At 42.1% G+C, this 19,324-nt stretch overlaps 1 protein-coding gene across 1 annotated transcript; it reads left to right on the top strand.

Annotated features, from left to right (window-relative positions):
• The first annotated feature begins 688 nt into the window (after nucleotides 1-688).
• Nucleotides 689-14,561, top strand: LOC130554816 (uncharacterized). Its single transcript, XM_057334687.1, has 3 exons — nucleotides 689-729; nucleotides 1,772-1,866; nucleotides 10,762-14,561. Exons 2-3 carry the CDS (start codon nucleotides 1,776-1,778, stop codon nucleotides 14,559-14,561), a joined length of 3,891 nt encoding a protein of 1,296 aa, XP_057190670.1. The 5' UTR covers nucleotides 689-729; nucleotides 1,772-1,775.
• Nucleotides 14,562-19,324: the final 4,763 nt, after the last annotated feature.

Here is a 19,324-nt window from a genome sequence, read left to right as displayed (position 1 = left end):
CTGGTTACAAAATCCACTCCACAGAACTGTATGATGATAAAGTGTTGACTGAACAATAGTTTTAACCTGGAGACCAAAAGGTGAGATTTCCTGTAAATCACAAGTCTTTTGCTTTACATTTGTTCCATTCATCTGTTATGGATGGAGAAACACTGGTCAGTAAAGTTTATTGTTTACATAAGATGTTGAAACACTTTGAAATGCTAAGGTGTTTGCTTTAAAATGCAAGATATAGTTGAAAATGTAACTTGTCAATGGCAGACTAGTGTCAACTATTAGATATTGATGAAAGACTTCACTGGCCAAAAGTGCAACTAAAACCTTTGTCACAAATATTTTACGTGTGTGTTTTATGAAAGCTATAAATGTAGTTAATGACATTGTGCTTTCCTTTCACTTTCGATTTTCAAATGGGCTCATTTCTGTGTGAAAATCTCAGTCCTAGCTATATGACCATCGTCTATAACAAGATAAAAAAGTTTTATAAGGCTGTTGATCCTGGAATAAGTCCGACTTGAACAAATCATGTTTGACCTTATTCACACTGAGAGCTAAACTCTGCAAGGAAGACCTGTGGAGACACCCTGTGGAGTTGTCCGGCCAATCACAGTGCTGTGAGGAGTGGCTTTACCTCTCTCCATAAAAACTGCTGCTTTTTAGATGCCAGTTAAAAGCCTCTATACCCGAAAGTAACAAATCATTCTGGAGTAATATAGTAGGGGAGAAAAGGTACGTTGCTCATAGTTTCAGAGACAATTTTGAATTGAAAGTGCCTTTGCATAAATGCTTGCTTTAGCAGTGTTTTTACATATTAATTTCGTGTCAGTATCATATAAAAGTTCTATTCTACAAACAAAAAAATAGAGTACCGGTTTTGTAGTGCGAAATGTGTGTTACGGTGTTAAATTGTCTTATTACGATCATTACTGGGGCTTTATCATGGTTTACCGTATTATTTACGGTGTTGGGTTGTATTTCAAAAACTGGATTGAAACTACAGTGACAAGTTTGACAAATTTAACTCAAATCTGAATTTAATTTAAATAAAGTAAAATAAATAAAAATGATAAATGTGAACTGTTGCAAACAGATTCCAATTAAAATAATAAAAAAACTGAACATATGTAACCAGCATTTTCTGGGCTGGGATGTTTAGTTTAGGTTTTGTCTGTTTCATTCAGACTTGAAACCAGATGCATTTTTATTCACAGCACATACAGTTTTGTACTAATCTAAAATAAGTGAAAAAATAAACTTCTAAAATGTATCATAATTCAAAGTGTGCACAATAACAATACCATACATGGAAATTATACATTTCAGTTTATCTTAATTGAGATTAAGTAAAAATGTATCATAATTTATCATAATATATCATGCTGTATTGTGATTATTTCAACTGTACAGTATTGCTTATAATACAGAATATCAGAAAAGGTAAAGTAACATTCTGTTGCTGCATTGACAAATGTTGGTTTGGAGATATGTCACTTGCAAATGTAATTTGCTTGTCTTTCTGAAAGCAGAAAGCATAAAACATGATGTAATCACACTTTACTGTATGTTGAAATTCCCAAATATTTATCAAACAAATTTGAACTAGTATGTAATGTTTAGATGATGTTAATTTTGGACACTGAACACAACATGTGGTATGAATCAAAAGTGCTGCTAGTCAATAAACAATATACTTTGTTCTGTCATATTTTTATCCTTTGTCATTACTTTTTTTTATGGCATTCTTAACAAAAAGTAAAACTTTTTCTATCAGAAAGATGTCTGACTTTGACTTTGAACTGGCTTGTCTTGGCCGACCTTTTCAGTTGGGAATGTTGTATGACTGCCGAAGAGATGTCCTCATTCCAGGTAATTACAAGCATACAGTGCAGTCAACACTTCATTAACATTGTAATTGCTAAAGATGACGAAACGTATAAAAGTATAAAGAAGTCAGTTTTAGAGCCAAGAGCATATACAGTATATTTACACTTTTGAATCTTTCAGTTTTTTTCCTTTGACATAAGATTTGAAAAAGCATAAGATTTTTTGTTAGTATTTATTTAGTAACTGTCACGCTTGGGGTCGAATCAGAGAGCACACCACAGAGTTCCAAAAAGCAGGCTTTATTGTTGGGAGAACAGAACAGAAAGTAAAAACTCAAAACAGGTATCCACAAAAACAGGTATAATCCAAAACGTGAAAGTAAAATATCCAGCAGGTAATCCAACAAAGGTATGAACCAAAAATCATAAAAAGGTAATCCAAACTGGAATGATAAACGGATCGCGGGAACTTTAAACAGGTCAAAACGAGAGTGACAAATAACATCAAGACTAGACAAAGACACAGCTAACAAAAGCGGTTATAAATAGTCTGTTTAAACGAGGTGCAGTTGTGAGTGTAATCAAAAGTCCGGGGAGAGTGAGCGGGAGAGTGATGACATAGGGGGCGTGGTTACAGTAACACTGCAATAGAGTTGTATTTGTTAACATTAGTTCATATAAGCTTACACATTTACTAAAAATAAGCAATAAAGTTTTTCAGAATTGATGAATCTTTGGTAATGTTAGTTAAAGGAGCAATTTGTAGATTTTAGTGGCATCTAGGGGTGAGGTTGAAAATTGCAACCAATGGCTCACTCCACTGCTGCGTCCCAATTTGCATACTATCCGTCCTAAATAGTATTCGAAAACAGAATTGGTATGTCCCAAATCATAGTATGTTGAAAAGAGTATTCGAAAGTTTCCCGGATTGTCTACTATTTCCGGTAGAAATTCAAAGTAAAGAATGATGCACACTCTAGCGGCTAATATTACCCACAACTCACCACGAATAGGTGGAGTTAAGTGACGCTCCACTGCATTAATAAAATTAAATAACTGATGCGTCACTAAATTAATAAATATAAGCACAGAGTTAACATTACATATGAAAAAAGAAAAAATACTTAAATGGAAAGAAGAGCTGTATTTTGATGTGTATCACAGTTAATGGCCACAATGTTGTCTAGGCAACAACGGCCACTTCCGTTTCCTGTTAGTATGTCCCAGTGTGTGCATATTGTTTTGCTACACACTAAAATGTATATATGTCATGCAAGTAAAGGCCGGAGTCAGATGCAGGATAAATGGGGTTTTATTACTGACAATCCACACAATAACACATAAGGAAAAAAAAACAAATCAGAGCTAGACAGGCTCGAGCACTCGGCCGCGTAAATAATTAGGGAGATAGTTCAATGGATTTAGAGTAACTCACTCGCGTAGAAAAAGAGTTCGTTAATCCAGAGGCCGTTGCCAACTCACTCACATAGAGAAAAAGTTTGTTAATCCAGAGGCCGTTGCCAGCTCACTCACGTAGAGAAAAAGTTTGTTAATCCAGAGGCCGTTGCCAAAAAATCCCAAAGGAAGAGTCTGTGAGAAACTCTGTGAAACAACCCCCGAAGGGAGAGTCCGTGAGAAGCTCTGAGCACACAACCCCGAAGGGAGAATCCGTGAGAAGCTCCGAGCACACAACCCCGAAGGGAGAATCCGTGAGAAGCTCCGAGCACACAACCCTGAAGGGAGAATCCGTGAGAAGCTCTGGGCACACAACCCCGAAGGGAGAATCCGTGAGGGAGAATCCGTGAGAAGCTCCGAGCACACAACCCCGAAGGGAGAATCCATGAGAAGCTCCGATCACACAACCCCGAAGGGAGAATCAGTGAGAAGCTCCGAGCCACTAGCCAGAAAGGAGAATTCCTCCGGTGAGGGTGAGTAGTGGTTCCTCCGGCGAGAAGTAGGGAAGCGGTAGCCTCCGGGCGTCTAGGGAAACAACTCCACACAGCCAGCCAGAAGGAACCCAAACTCGCCTGACCAGTGCCGCTCTGGGGAAACAGTGGAACACCGAGCAGGGTGCAAAGAGCTCTGGAGCCTGAACGAACAAAACACAATTTAGGGACAAGACAAGACTAGATCTAACGACAAGACTAAGAATGTAACTAGGAAGCTATCGACTCGAAGTCAGCGAGCAGTAGACTAACGGACTGACAAGGAAGCAAGAAAATGCAGGAGGTTAAATAGAGAGAGACTAGATAGCGGGAGTGGAAACCGGTGTGAGGAGATTAGCGTGAGTGAGAACAGGTGTGTCGTGAAGAGGATAACGAGGGAGGAAGAGTCTAAACAGAAACACCCAGCACGTGGCGAGCTGTCAAACTCTCCAAACTGTGCTAGACAAACACTAACAAGTAAAAGACAGGACAAAACCAACAGGTGATCAGACCCGGGACCTGACAGTACCCCCCCAGCAGCGCTCCTAAGCGCTCTAGGAGGGGGCTCACCTCGCCGCCGATCGAAGTCCACGATCAGAGCCTGGTCCAGGATGTCCCGGGACGGTACCCAACTTCTCTCCTCAACACCATAACCCTCCCAGTCCACCAAGTACTGGACACCTCTGCCACGGCGTCGTATCCTCCTCACCGTGTAGGTGGGGGAGCCATCCACTAGACGAGGGGGGGGGGCGGGACGACTGCTGGCAGGACAAAGTGGTGAGGAGACCACCGGTCTAACCCTGGAAACATGAAAAACAGGGTGGACCCGACCAATAGTAGAGGGGAGTCTGAGTCTGACCGCCACTGGATTAACCACCTTGGAAATACGGAATGGACCAATGAACCTGGGCGCCAGCTTGCGAGAAGGTGCCCGGAGAGGCAGGTCCTTGGTAGACAGCCATACCCGTTGACCGCACACATAGGTAGGAGGAGAGGACCGGTGGCGATCAGCTGCTGCTTTGGTCCGTACTGCGGTCTGGGCCAAGACCCTCTGGCCCTCTCCCAGGTGCGGCGGCAGAGCTGGACGAAGGCCAGAGCCGACGGAACTGCAGCGTCGGGTTCCTGAGAGGGAAACAGGGGAGGATTATAACCCAGGGAACACTCGAAGGGAGACATACCTGAAGCAGATGACGGGAGGGAGTTGTGGGCGTACTCTACCCACGAGAGCTGAGAGCACCAGGAACTCGGGTAGTTGGATGTCAGACAGCGGAGCATTCTTCCAAGATCCTGGTTGGCCCGCTCGCATTGCCTGTTGGTCTGCGGGTGAAAACCAGAAGACAGACTCGCTGAGGCCCCGATCTGTCTACAAAATTCCCTCCAGAATCGGGAAGTAAACTGGGGACCCCTATCGGACACAATGTCAACCGGCAAGCCATGGAGGCAGAAGACGTGATCCACCATCAGTTGAGCGGTCTCCCGGGAGGATGGGAGCTTGGGAAGGGGAACAAAATGGGCCGCCTTGGAGAAGCGATCCACCACCGTGAGAACCACGGTGTTACTACAGGAACGGGGAAGCCCTGTGACGAAATCAAGGGCGACTTGAGGGATTGGGTAAAGGGTGGAGTAGACCAGTGGGCGGGCGGGCGGTTGGGTGTCTTGCATTAAGTACAGGTCAGGCAGGCCAACACGAACTGTCTGACATCATTGGCCACAGATGGCCACCAAAAACGTTGACTGATGGCAGCCAACGTTCCCTTATTACCTGGATGGCAGACCAATATGGACGAATGGCCCCACTGAAGGACCTTTGAGCGCAGCGCAGCTGGTACCCACAACCTGCCCGCTGGGCACCCTGCCGGCACTTGCACCCCTCGACCGGCCCTCCTCACCCGCTGCTCGATTCCCCAGGAGAGAGCCCCGATCACCATTCCCTTGGTGAGAATGGTCTCGACCGGAGCCTCCTCCCCAGTGGCCTCGAACTGANGTCCGGCTTACGGTTCTTAGAACCGGGCCGGTACGAGAGGGTGAAGTCGAAACGGCCAAAAAAGAGTGCCCAGCGGGCCTGGCGTGAGTTCAATCTCCTGGCTGAACGGATATATTCTAAATTCTTATGATCTGTCCAGACCAGGAATGGCTGCGCTGCCCCCTCCAACCAGTGACGCCACTCACCCAAAGCCAATCTTACCGCTAGCAGCTCTCGGTTACCGATGTCATAGTTACGTTCAGCAGGGCTGAGGCGGTGAGAGAAGAAGGCGCAAGGGTGCACCTTTCCATCCTGGGATGACCTCTGAGATAAGACTGCGCCGACCCCAACATCCGAAGCGTCGACCTCAACAATAAACTGGAGCTCAGGATCTGGAATAGACAGAATAGGTGCAGAGACAAAACGGGACTTAAGTGAGTCAAAGGCTACCTGAGTGTCCTGATTCCACCTGAAGGGCACCTTGATGGAGGTCAATGCGGTAAGGGTCATGGCCGTTTGGCCAAATTTCCTGATGAATCGCCTATAAAAGTTGGCGAAACCCAGGAAGCACTGCAGGGCCTTACGGGAGTCAGGGGTAGGCCATTCGGCGACAGCCTTTATCTTAGCAGGATCAGCCTTGATCCCCTTCGAGGAAATTATATGGCCAAGGAACGTAACTGACTCGGCGTGGAATTCGCACTTCTCCGCCTTAACAAACAACTGGTTCTCAAGTAAACGCTGGAGAACCTGTCTAACGTGCTGGGTGTGCACCTGGAGAGAGGGGGAAAAATTAGTATATCTTCCAAGTACACGAAGACAAAAATGTTAATCATGTCACCCAGAACGCTATTGATCAGGTCCTGGAAGATGGCTGGGGCATTGGTTAGACCAAATGGAAGAACCCGATACTCAAAATGTCCCGTGGGAGTATTAAACGCCGTCTTCCACTCATCTCCCTCCCGGATACGGATGAGGTGATGCGGAGGTCTAACTTAGTGAAGACCCGGGCTCCCTGCAAGAGCTCGAAGGCAGAAGACATGAGAGGTAGGGGGTACCTGTTCTTAATAGTGATGTCATTAAGGCCTCGATAGTCAATACAAGGTCGCAGGGAGCCGTCCTTCTTCTGGACGAAGAAAAAACCCTCACCAGCCGGGGAAGAAGAGCGACGGATGAGACCAGTGAGAAGCGCCTCCTGAATGTACTTGTCCATAGCCTCTCTTTCTGGACCAGACAGGGAGTACAGGCGACCCTTGGGTGGAGAAGTGCCTGGGAGGAGGTTAATAACGCAGTCGTAGGAGCGGTGAGGAGGAAGAGCGGTAGCCCGGGACTTGCTGAACACCATGCTGAGATCGTGGTACTCCACCGGTAAGCCGGTGAGGTCAGCGGGCTGTACCTGCGGGGCACAAAACACAGAAACAGGAGACGAGGCAGGACCCAAACAAGACACATGACAAGACTGACTCCAAGAGAGAATAGATCTGTTCTTCCAGTCCACATGAGGATTTTGCTGCACAAGCCATGGATGTCCCAGAACGATAGGGTTCTTGGGAGAATCGAGGATGTACAGCACAATGCTCTCATGGTGGTTACCGGATAAGAGCAGACTTACACTGGGAGTTATGTGTGTGACGATAGTGAGGCGGCTGCAGGCTAGCGACCATGCCTCGATGGGTTCGGCGAGGGGTACGGCCGGAATTCTCCACTTCTGAGCCATGGCTGCATCAATGAAATTTCCCTCGGCCCCGGAGTCAATTAAGGCGTGGCCGGTGTGGGAGATGCCCTGGAAGAGCAGTCTACAGGGTAACAGGGCACGACCAAATGGAGAGTTTGAGCAAGGAATGGCGCCCACCAGGACTCTCCGTCTTACCGGTGGGCACTGTCTTTTACTGGACACTGGATGGCGAAGTAACCGGGCTTGCCGCAATATAGGCAGAGTCCCTGGGCCACGCGCTGTTGTTTCTGCTGGGTGGAGAGGCTAAGTCGCCCCAATTGCATGGGTTCTGTAACAGGAGAAGTAGTAGATGGGGTATCACTGGATGAAGAGGCCTGGGAACGCCAGGAGAGGTTAGAGAGGCAGCGTTGTCGCTGTAGCGTGAGTCGACCCTCTACTCGCAGAGTGAGATCAATAAGTGCCTCGAGTTCCTTAGGCATGTCCAGCGCAACCAGCTCATCGGCGATGTCATGACTCAGGCCCTCCAGGAAGCGGGCGCGCACTGCGCTTGCGTTCCAGTCACACGCCGCTGCCAGCGTCTGAGGCGGATGGCATAGTCGGTTACTGATCCCCCTTTCTGTGTTAGACGGGATAACAGAGCAGCGGCTTCATCTCCCCGAGCCGTGCGGTCAAACAGCCTCACCATCTCTGTGCGGAAGTCCTCGAAACTGGAGCAGAAGGAGGTCTTGGCATTCCATACGGTCACTCCCCATTCACGGGCCCGGCCAGAGAGAAGAGTCAGAACATAAGCCACTTTAGAAGTTTCTGAGGCATAGCGACGTGGCTGTAGGGTGAAGACTAAGGCACACTGAGACAAGAATGCATGGCAAGAGTTAGGATCACCGTCATAAGTTGGGGGGTTATTAGCGTGTGGTTCAGGCTCTTGGCGACTGGCGGCAGCGGCAGCCGCACCCAGTCGGAGTTTGTCGAGTTGGGTCGCGAGTTCAGAGATCTGGGTATTAATAGCCCCTACCTCTTGGACGGTAGCGTTTAGCCGGGTACTCTGCTGCCCCAGCATAACTCCCTGTTGGGCGAGCGCGGAGCGGAGGGATTCTGATCCTGCTGACTCCATAATGGTCAGTCCGTTCTGTCATGCAAGTAAAGCCCGGAGTCAGATGCAGGATAAATGGGGTTTTATTACTGACAATCCACAGAATCACACATAAGGAAAAAAAACATAAATCAGAGCTAGACAGGCTCGAGCGCTCGGCCGCGTAAATAATTTGAGAGATAGTACAATGGATTTAGAGTAACTCACTCGCGTAGAAAAAGAGTTCGTTAATCCAGAGGCCATTGCCAACTCACTCACGTAGAGAAAAAGGTTGTTAATACAGAGGCCGTTGCCAGCTCACTCACGTAGAGAAAAAGTTCGGTAATCCAGAGGCCGTTGCCAAAAAATCCCAAAGGAAGAGTCTGTGAGAAACTCCGTGAAACAACCCCCGAAGGGAGAGTCCGTGAAAAGTCTCGTACAACAACCTCGATGGGTGAATCCGTGAGAAGCCCCGAGCACACAACCCCGATGGGTGAATCCGTGAGAAACCCCGAGCACACAACCCCGAAGGGAGAATCCATGAGAAGCTCCGAGCACACAACCCCGAAGGGAGAATCCGTGAGAAGCTCTGGGCACACAACCCCGAAGGGAGAATCCGTGAGAAGCTCTGAGCACACAACCCCGAAGGGAGAATCCGTGAGAAGCTCCGAGCACACAACCTCGAAGGGAGAATCCGTGAGAAGCTCCGAGCACACAACCCCGAAGGGAGAATCCGTGAGAAGCTCCGAGCACACAACCCCGAAGGGAGAATCCGTGAGAAGCTCTGGGCACACAACCCCGAAGGGAGAATCCGTGAGAAGCTCTGAGCACACAACCCCGAAGGGAGAATCCGTGAGAAGCTCCGAGCACACAACCCCGAAGGGAGAATCCGTGAGAAGCTCCGAGCCACTAGCCAGAAAGGAGAATTCCTCCGGTGAGGGTGAGTAGTGGTTCCTCCGGCGAGAAGTAGGGAAGCGGTAGCCTCCGGGCGTCTAGGGAAACAACTCCACACAGCCAGCCAGAAGGGAACCCGAACTCGCCTGACCAGTGCCGCTCTGGGGAAACAGTGGAACACCGAGCAGGGTGCAAAGAGCTCTGGAGCCTGAACGAACAAAACACAATTTAGGGACAAGACAAGACTAGATCTAACGACAAGACTAAGAATGTAACTAGGAAGCTAACGACTCGAAGTCAGCGAGCAGTAGGCTAACGGACTGACAAGGAAGCAAGAAAATGCAGGAGGTTAAATAGAGAGAGACTAGATAGCGGGAGTGGAAAACGGTGTGAGGACATTAGCGTGAGTGAGAACAGGTGTGTCGTGAAGAGGATAACGAGGGAGGAAGAGTCTAAACAGAAACACCCAGCACGTGGCGAGCTGTCAAACTCTCCAAACTGTGCTAGACAAACACTAACAAGTAAAAGACAGGACAAAACAAACAGGTGATCAGACCCGGGACCTGACAATATACTTTTCCATAACAAAAACAGTATATACTTTTAGTGCATAGTATAAGTAGGCGAATTGGAATGCTGCAAACCCCTCGCCTCTCCTTTTCGAAGCACTACGGTGGCTCTCACAGGACAAAAAAAAACATGTTTCACTTCTTTGAATTGCCCTTGTGCATGAAATGTGCTATATAAATAAACTTGCCTTGCCTTTTTTGCTGAAGGAGATACCGTATTTACGGAACGCGCTCTGTAGAGAGCAGTTTGTCCATTTAGGGCTACTGTAGAAACACGGCGAATTCCATGCAAGCAGACCTGCGATATAGAAATAGTTCATTCTAAGATTATAAAAACATAATGCTTCTTTATGTAAGATCTTTATACACCTAATGTATATTATATTGCATTTCTGTCTGCTAGTTCTGACTGTCCATGGTCAGACAAAGATGGAAATAAGTTATTCTTGTAGGCATGCAATGGCATACAGTAAGGGAATCCTTTAATTCATACACTGACACTACAAAAATGGGAGAAAATTTGGAGGACGTGAAAAATGAAGTCATTCTTCTTTTGGGATCAGCAGAAGCAGGATATGTTGTTCAATGTCATTATCAGTTACAAAGTGGCAGAATGCATATTGCTTTAAACGGATCAATGAAGTTACCAAGCGCACACAGGCATATTATATAATTAAATTATTGACATTCAGTCAGTTTATATAACTTCATAAATCATATTTTAATAAACAAAACCATTAAAAAACATTGTTTGCTATGTTTAGTAAAAAGTCTAAATGCTATTTACTTTTTGATGTGCTAGCTTTGTAGTTGTTTCTTCCTTAATACATGTATTTATTTTTTAAGGAATAAGTCTTTGGGATAAAGAGATGTTACAGAAGAATATTAATGTACGACCACAGCCAAACACAGACTTCAAAATCATTGCCTCAGATTCAAGTGAAGACAAAGTAGAAGCTCTAAATGTTTCTGCATCTCTTGAAGCCAGCTTTCTGTCTGGATTAGTCAGTGTGAAAGGGTCAGCTGAGTTTTTAAGTAACAAGAAGAAATCTAAACATCAATCTCGAGTCACCTTACAGTATCGAACAACCACACGTTTCAAGCAGCTGACTATGGAGCATCTTGGAGCAGGAAACGTCAAACACTGCAATGTATTTGAGGAAGGCTCTGCCACACATGTTGTTACGGCTTTGCTGTATGGGGCTCAAGCGTTCTTCATTTTTGACCGTGAGCTTTCATCCAATGAAAACCACCAAGAAATACAAGGTGAACTCCAAGCAACAATCAAAAAGATACCTTTAATATCAATTGAGGGCAAGGCATCTTTGAAAATGAGCGAATCAGAACATGAGAAAACCAACAAGTTCAGCTGCACATTTCATGGAGATTTTGCCCTAGAAAACAATCCGGTTAGCTATTCAGATGCAATCAAAGTCTACTCAGAGCTTCCAAAACTCATGGGAGAAAATGCAGAACATGCTGTGCCCATTACTGCGTGGCTTTACCCTCTGAAGAAACTTGATTCTGCAGCCGCTCAGTTAGTCCGGGAGATCAGTGTCAGTCTAGTACGACGTGCCCAACGCATCATGGATGAACTGGACGATTGTGACATACAATGTCAAGACCTGATGAAGGACAACATCGCTATTCAATTCCCAGAAATAAAAGCCAAGCTCAGAAAATTTAAAGACCTCTGCTCAGAGTACAAACTTGTTTTTCAAAAACAGCTCTGCCTGCTTCTTCCATCTATAAGGGGAGGAGGAAAAGAGGAACAGGAACTTGTGGATGTCTTGAACAGCAAAGAAAGATCTCCATTTCAAGGTGCTCTGATAATAGGATATCTAAAAGACAGACAGCGAGAGATTAATGTTGTTAGATCTTATCTAGACATCATGAAAGATGTTCCTCCTCTTTCATCTAGCAATGACCTGGACAAGATGGTTCTGAAAGCAACCAACAACTATGTGATCGTTTTTGCACTCTCCTCCTTGAATGAAAAGGAACCGTTCCTTACAGACATGGAGAATTACCTCAAGAACCAACCATATAACAATGCAGATCAATTACATCATGACCCAACGTCGACAATGGGGGGTGAGAAATGGTTTACCTCAGGAGACGTAACTGCACTGACCAGGGAAAATATACAGGCATTTCTAGATTTCAAGCAGGCCAACGATGGAAGAAAAAATATTGAATTCTGCATTGCATCAATCCCAGACAAGCTCAGCACTGCCTCCTCGATTCATGTTTTTGAACGGGGGAGACTTGTGAGCTCACAGTATGAGCTCCCCTCAAAACCCCCATTACCAACTATCTTGAGTGTGGAGCATGATCGCATACATCTCCAAATCACACCTCCTGAACATGGCACTAGTTGTGTGGAATCATACAGCATTTCATACCAGTCTGCTCAAAGCTCTGAGGGGACAGACATGTATACCAATGGGGTTTCAGATCGTGTCTCTGTCAAACATTTAGAACCACATAAAGAGTATCATTTCAGCTGCAAGGCTGTGTGTCGTCCCGGGGTAAGTCTGTGTAGTGATGCAACATCATTCGTCAGGACCCGTCCATGTGCTCCTCCTGGAACACCTGTAGTCAAAAGAGTAGAAGCTGAGTCTGCAACTGTAGCCTGGGATGTTCCTTCATCTGTTGGTGAAGATGTCCTGGTCACTGAATATGTGTTGGAATATAGAGAACAAATAAAAGATCAAGAAAACGAAATGGCATGGAAGTCAGTGAAATCTACATACAGGGAGTGCACTCTTCAGCAACTGAATGTAAACACAGATTATGCAATCAGAGTTTTGGCAAATTGTGCTAATGAAGGAAAAAGTTTTCCTAGCCCTGAAATTGTGTTTTCTACCAGTTCTGAATGTAAATTGTCAGGCAAAGATGGAAGTGAGTTATTCTTGAAGCATTCCACTCGCATACAGAAAGGTAATCCTTCAATTCATGCGCTGACGCTACATAAAAAAATTGGAGACAATGTAGATTTCAGTCAGTATGTCTTTGGAAAAAAGGTGGAGGATGTGAAAAACAAAGTCATTCTTCTGTTGGGATCGACAGGTGCTGGAAAAACCACGCTGGTCAATGTCATGATCAACTACATACTGGGGACAAAGTGGCAGGATGGATATCGCTTCAAACTGATCAATGAAGTTACCAATCGCACGCAGGCAGAGAGTCAGACATCTAGTGTCTCATCTTATGAGTTGTACAATCAGCCCGGTTTTCAAGTTCCCTATTCTCTAACAATCGTAGATACACCAGGATTCGGGGATACAAGAGGAATGAAACATGATAAACTGATAACAGAGCAGGTCAAGAGCTTTCTTTGTAGCCCGCTAGGAATCGATCATATTGATGCTGTCTGTTTTGTTGTCCAGGCCTCTCTTGCTCGCCTTAGTGCCAACCAAAAGTACATCTTTGATTCAATCTTGTCAATTTTTGGCAAAGACATTGCAGAAAACATCATGATATTGGTGACATTCGCAGATGGTAAAGAGATACCAGTTCTGGAAGCCATCAAAGCAGCTGACCTGCCCTGTCAGAATAATAAAAAGGGACAACCCACCCATTTCATTTTCAACAACTCATCTGTGTTTGCAGACAATAAAGCAGAAGAATCTACATTCTCTGACTATTTTTTTGATGAAGAAGATGATTATCATAAACTTGTCGAGATTGTCTGGAGATCAACCTTCAAACAGATGAAAGCTTTTTTCAAGGCACTGGGGACCATTGAAAGTAAAAGTCTGATACTGACTATAAAGGTCTTGGAGGAACGAGACCGTCTTCAAAAAGCCATGGCAAGTCTGACCCCTCAGATAACTGCTGGCCTTTCCAAACTGAGTGAGATTAAAAAGTTCAAGCAATGTTTGAAAAACGAGAATGAGAACATGGCACAAAATGAGAATTTTGAGCAAGATGTAGAGGTGATGAATGCAGTCAGAACTCCTGTCACCTCTTTCACCATGAACTGCAACAAATGCTTCTTCACGTGTCACTCCAACTGCTTCCTCCCTACAGAAGATGCTGTGAGCACTTGTGCTGCGATGGGTGATGATGGCTATTGCGTTGTGTGTCCTGGAAACTGCCATTACACTCAACATCTACGGGAAAAGGTCATGTGGTCATATGAAACAAAAATCGAGAAAAAAATCATTAATGAGTTAAAGGACAACTTCATGAAGGCAAAAGGGAAATTCATGGATTCCAAGCAAATGCTTGATGCACTTGAAGATGAATTTAAGGTTATCGAACAGAAACTAATGAATCTGATCAAAATGTCCTCTGAATGCTTACGAAGACTGGATGAAATTGCACTGAAGTCAAAATCTCTCTCCACGGCCGAATACCTCGAAATCCTGATCAAAACAGAGGAGGAGGAGAAGAAACCTGGCTTTGAGGACCGCATCATTGGACTTGAGAAGATGAAACAAGAATCTCTTATTGTGGAAAAGATAGCAAGGGGAGAGAATTTGCTTGACAAAGAGCACCAAGTCATGGTGGAGAGAAATGAGAGAATGAAGACCGTCGCACTGAAAATTATAAAAATGAAATCAATTGTTAGTGCTTTACAGTCACAAAACAACCAGGAAACACAAAAAGAGAAAGAAAACGCTGGCCTTGATAATTAAGCTCTAGTCAAAATGAAGACTAATAATTAAATTAAAAAATAAAACTATTTTTAGTTTGTTAATAGCAAAAAAGTAGTCAAATGCAGCTACAAACATTTATGATTCTTTCAAATATTGATCAAATCTCCATATAAAAAATACAGAATATAAGTGTAATTTCCCATTTGTATCTTGATACCAAATGTAACAACATATTTTTTGTTCAAGAGAATAGACTACATGCACATGCACGTCCACTAAAGTCAGCTCAGCCACTTCCGCTATCATGTATAAATTTAAGTAAGGCCAGAACACAATTGGAGTTAGAATTAAACTATTTATGTAATAAAATTGAAATGGACAATGAAACTAAATTACAAATTTTATCCTTGCAATCCAAATTTGATACTTTATATACTCAAAAAGCTAGAGGAGCATATGTAAGATTAGCAAGATGGATAGAGAAAGAGGAAAAAAAGTAATATTTTTTTTTCAGACTTGAAAAAAGGCGAGAGGAGAAAAATGCCATAAATTCTCTTTATGTGAATGGAGTTATAAATACATGCCCTAAAATGATTTCCTCAGAGATTTTTCAATTCTATAGTTCTTTATATAGCTCATCCTTTTTTGTATCAGACTGTAATATTCTCTTTGATAATATATTACACACTAGCATACAGTTAAACAAGGAATTTAAAGACTTGTGCGAGGCTGACATCAAAATAGAGGAATTAGATAAAGCAATAAAAATCATAAATTATAAATTATCTTAAAATATAAATTATTTATATTTTATCTTCTGTTAAATCTCCAGGCCCTGATGGCCTAACTTTCGAATTTTATAACTTCTTTAGGGAAGATTTGAGAGAACTATTATGTTGAGCCTTTCTAGAATGTATCCAAAATAATTCACTATCTTCGACTATGAAACAAGGTCTAATTACTCTTATCCCCAAACCGGGTAAATATGCACGACATATAGATAATCTTCGCCCCATCACTTTACTCAACTGTTATTATAAAATTCTAGCTCATATATTTTCCATTAGACTCAAGAAAAACATAAATCAATTAGTGACAAAATAAAAAACTAATTAATGAATCACAGTCTGGTTTTATAAAAGGCAGATCAATATATAATAATATCAAATTGATCTTAGATATTTTAGATTATCGTGAATGTATTGAGGATGATGGCTATATTCTCTTTTTAGATTTAAAAAAGGCATTTGACACGATCGAATATACTTTCATATTTAGCTCCGGTTTTGGCATTAAATTCATTTCTTTTATAAAAACCGTTATATAAAGAAATCAATCGTTCTATATCCCTTTCATCTGGAACATCCCAGAGATTCAACATTTCACGATGAATAAGACAAGGATGTCCCATTTCCCCCTTTCTATTTATCTTAACAGTAGAAATGCTTGCTATCTTTATAGATAAAAACAGCAACTTTGACAGACTTGATGTATTTGGAAGACAAATTGGCATTAGTCAATTAGCTGATGATACAGTGATCATTTTAAAGAACCAATTTCAAATTGACAAAGCCATTCAACTAGTTAATCTCTTTTCCAAAGCATCAGGCCTACACTTAAACTTGAACAAGTGTGAATTACTTGCAATTCATGTCAGTGAACTAGACTCTTTATGTAACATACCAATAAAAACGTGTAAAATACTTGGGGATAACTTTAGATAGTAATCAAAATGTTCAAGAAAATTTCATAAAAAATCTTTCAAAAGCAAATACTATTCTCAATAACTGGATACAAATAGATATCTACATTTTTGGAAGAGTTTTACTGACTAAAATGGAATTAGTCTCAAGGTTTGTTTATCCAGCCTCCTCCTTAGCTATCCCACCTTATTTACCAAAATAATGTAATATTGCATTATTTAACTTTATCTGGAAAAATAAGCATCACTATATTAACAAAAATGTTTTAGTGCATAGTTACGAAGAAGGGGGATTAAATGTTATTGACTTAGAAATAACAAATAGTGTTTTAAAAACTCAATGGTTAAAGGTGTGATGAACTGGATTTGTTTATTGTTTTATACTGTTGTACGAGGTCTACTTATGACGTTCGCGTGGTTTTTACATTCAAAAACATCAAAATCAATAAGTAATAGGCTATTTTCTGCCTGGGTTTTGAGGCCAGCTCTACAATATTTATTTGCAGGATGTGATGGCAAGGCTTTGCGTATAGTTTGTATAGCCTATAGTTGTATTGTGTTTAATGATAAATGACCGTACCTGTCAGCATTTGAGACCCGTGATCGTGAACCAGACAAAAGATCTTTTGAGATCTTCATCTTTTATCATGGAGAGAGTTTCCATGATAAATAAACAAAAGGGAGACTCCCGGTAACTTATGGATATCACACAGTACCCGAAATAATACCAAAACACTTCAAAACAGCCTCCATTATTTGCAAATGGTGGATAAAACCTTGAAAATGATATATGAGCCCGCCAAATCACAGAGATCCCAATTCGCATGGGCTTAAGATCACAGACAACCTTTGCAATTAATACAAATGACCAGAGATGGCAAAAGTACACACATCCTTTACTTAAGTAGAAGTACAGATACTCATGTTTAAAAGTACTCAAGTAAAAGTTGAAGTACTGACTAAACTTGTTTACTCAAGTAAAAGTAATAAGTATTGGCTCTAAAATGTACTTAAGTAAAAAGTAGCCAATACTACTACCTGTTTTAGAGTCACGCTCGTAACTGGACCTCACAACTGAACTACCATTATGTAGAACACAAGCATGAAAAAGACTGATGGAAAAAATCTATTTGCCATCACCTAGGCCACATCCTAGACCCCTTGTCCTTTGGGAAAAAAACACAAAATTATAATACAATTATGATGTAAGATAAGAGCGTAAAGGACAAGCGTATTGATAACAATTGTGACAGAGAAATAAAGAGATAATTAATTAGGCAAGTCAATTTACTTGGAATTACATTACATTACAGTTTTTCTCGATTGCATAAACACATTTCTTGAAATTATTTCTCGTATTCTCAAAACAGTAAACACAAATCCATAACATCTCACCTAATTCCCCAAACATCCTATTTTCGGGTCAAAATTAAGCTCTCTTCTCAAAACCATTCAAACTGGCTGAAAAACCAAACTTTTCCTGCAGACATGACACACAAGCCCTCAAAATCACCCACACTGCAACATAGTCTTAGACACTGGTGAGATCAATTCAAAACACTGTTTCTAATACCTCTTATTGGGATTCAAGAATAATTTGACAGCTTAGTGTTTATTAGAATATACAACATAAAATAGTGCACATAGAGCAAAGTGCAAGAATGAGCTTTAGGAAAAAAGGAAGAACAATATAAACTGGTCATGCCAGGCATTCAGGCGACTTACAGAGACGATAAAGGAAACAATACAGTGAAGCGATTTGTCAATAGGAGGCAATGTAAAAAAATATGGCATCCTCTGCACCTTTGGCCCAATTTCGTAAAAGTATTCCTTATTTTCTGCACAAATACAGGACAGGTAAAAAAGGGTGTACATGTGCTACAGTTTACTGGATACAGAATAGTGAAATTTCTCTCATATAAAGTGTTTACTGTAATTATACTGTATGTTTCCTGTAAGTAGTACAAAGCCCAGTAGATGATTCTAGGATGAGCTCCTATTGATATATCCTGTGATTCTGATTGGTGTGTCATCAGTTTTGCCACTGAATGTTTACTGATGGATAAATGTGTTATTTGAGTTTACATCTTGACACTTCAGTTCATTATATTGTGTGTTTGTGTTTTCTGAATGAGAACATGGTTAAACCTTTGCAAAATGAGGCTGTTTTTGCGTGCAGGTTTGCACAAGTTGGTGTATTGTTCTGAGAATGTGTTTATAGTTGTCAGAAAATGGTGAATTGTTTCATGAATTGTGTGTTAGCAATCGAGAAAAACTGTAAATGTATTTATTCCTAATCCTATCCCTAATAAAACGCTGAAAACGGCTCTGTTAATGTTTCTTGTCTAGTCACACTGATGTACGAATTACATGAATCACGTTTATTATATTTTTACATTCAATACAGCGTTTTGTAGTTTTCATCATTGGATAATACTGTCAGTAGTATTATCATATCTATCTTAAATCAGTTTTAAAATATTAAATGTTTAGCCTCTTACATTGTACGTTACACTCGTTCAATATTAAAACTAAAAAATCTTGATGTCAGTGTTGCTAGATTAGGGGGACGATTTCCAGCCCAAAGGCTCACTAAAACCTACTCACTCCAACAAAAACCAGCCCAAAATTTTAACTTCCAAAATAATGTGATAGTATTTTATTGTAATGTCAATCAACATTGATAAGGATAATTTTTTTATTTCCTTATAATTATGACACGATGAAAAAATATAATATAAACCAGGAAAATAGATCAAACAAGGCAAATGCATTAAGAAAATTTGAAAATAAGACTAATAGGATATGTCCAGAAACCACTTCAAAGGGGCAATCAGGAAATTAGCGCATTTTTGTGCAAAAGTGCCCACTATAATTAGTTAATGGGAAAGCAACGCAATGAGCAGGTATTTTTCACTCGTTCATGAACTTAACGCACACACGATATAAACAAATATGCAATTCACATACTAATGAACAACAGCAACAATAATGCGCTTACCTTAACGAGCTGCTTTAACTTCTGACAGAGCTACAGTACATCTTTCGTGAAGTGTATGTTTGTAGAACATGCAAAATTTAGCAAAACTGTTTTAAATCC

The sequence above is a fragment of the Triplophysa rosa genome, linkage group LG5, assembly GCF_024868665.1.
Source record: "Triplophysa rosa linkage group LG5, Trosa_1v2, whole genome shotgun sequence".
Lineage (NCBI taxonomy): Eukaryota > Metazoa > Chordata > Actinopteri > Cypriniformes > Nemacheilidae > Triplophysa > Triplophysa rosa.
This window is presented reverse-complemented; position numbering and strand designations above follow the sequence as displayed.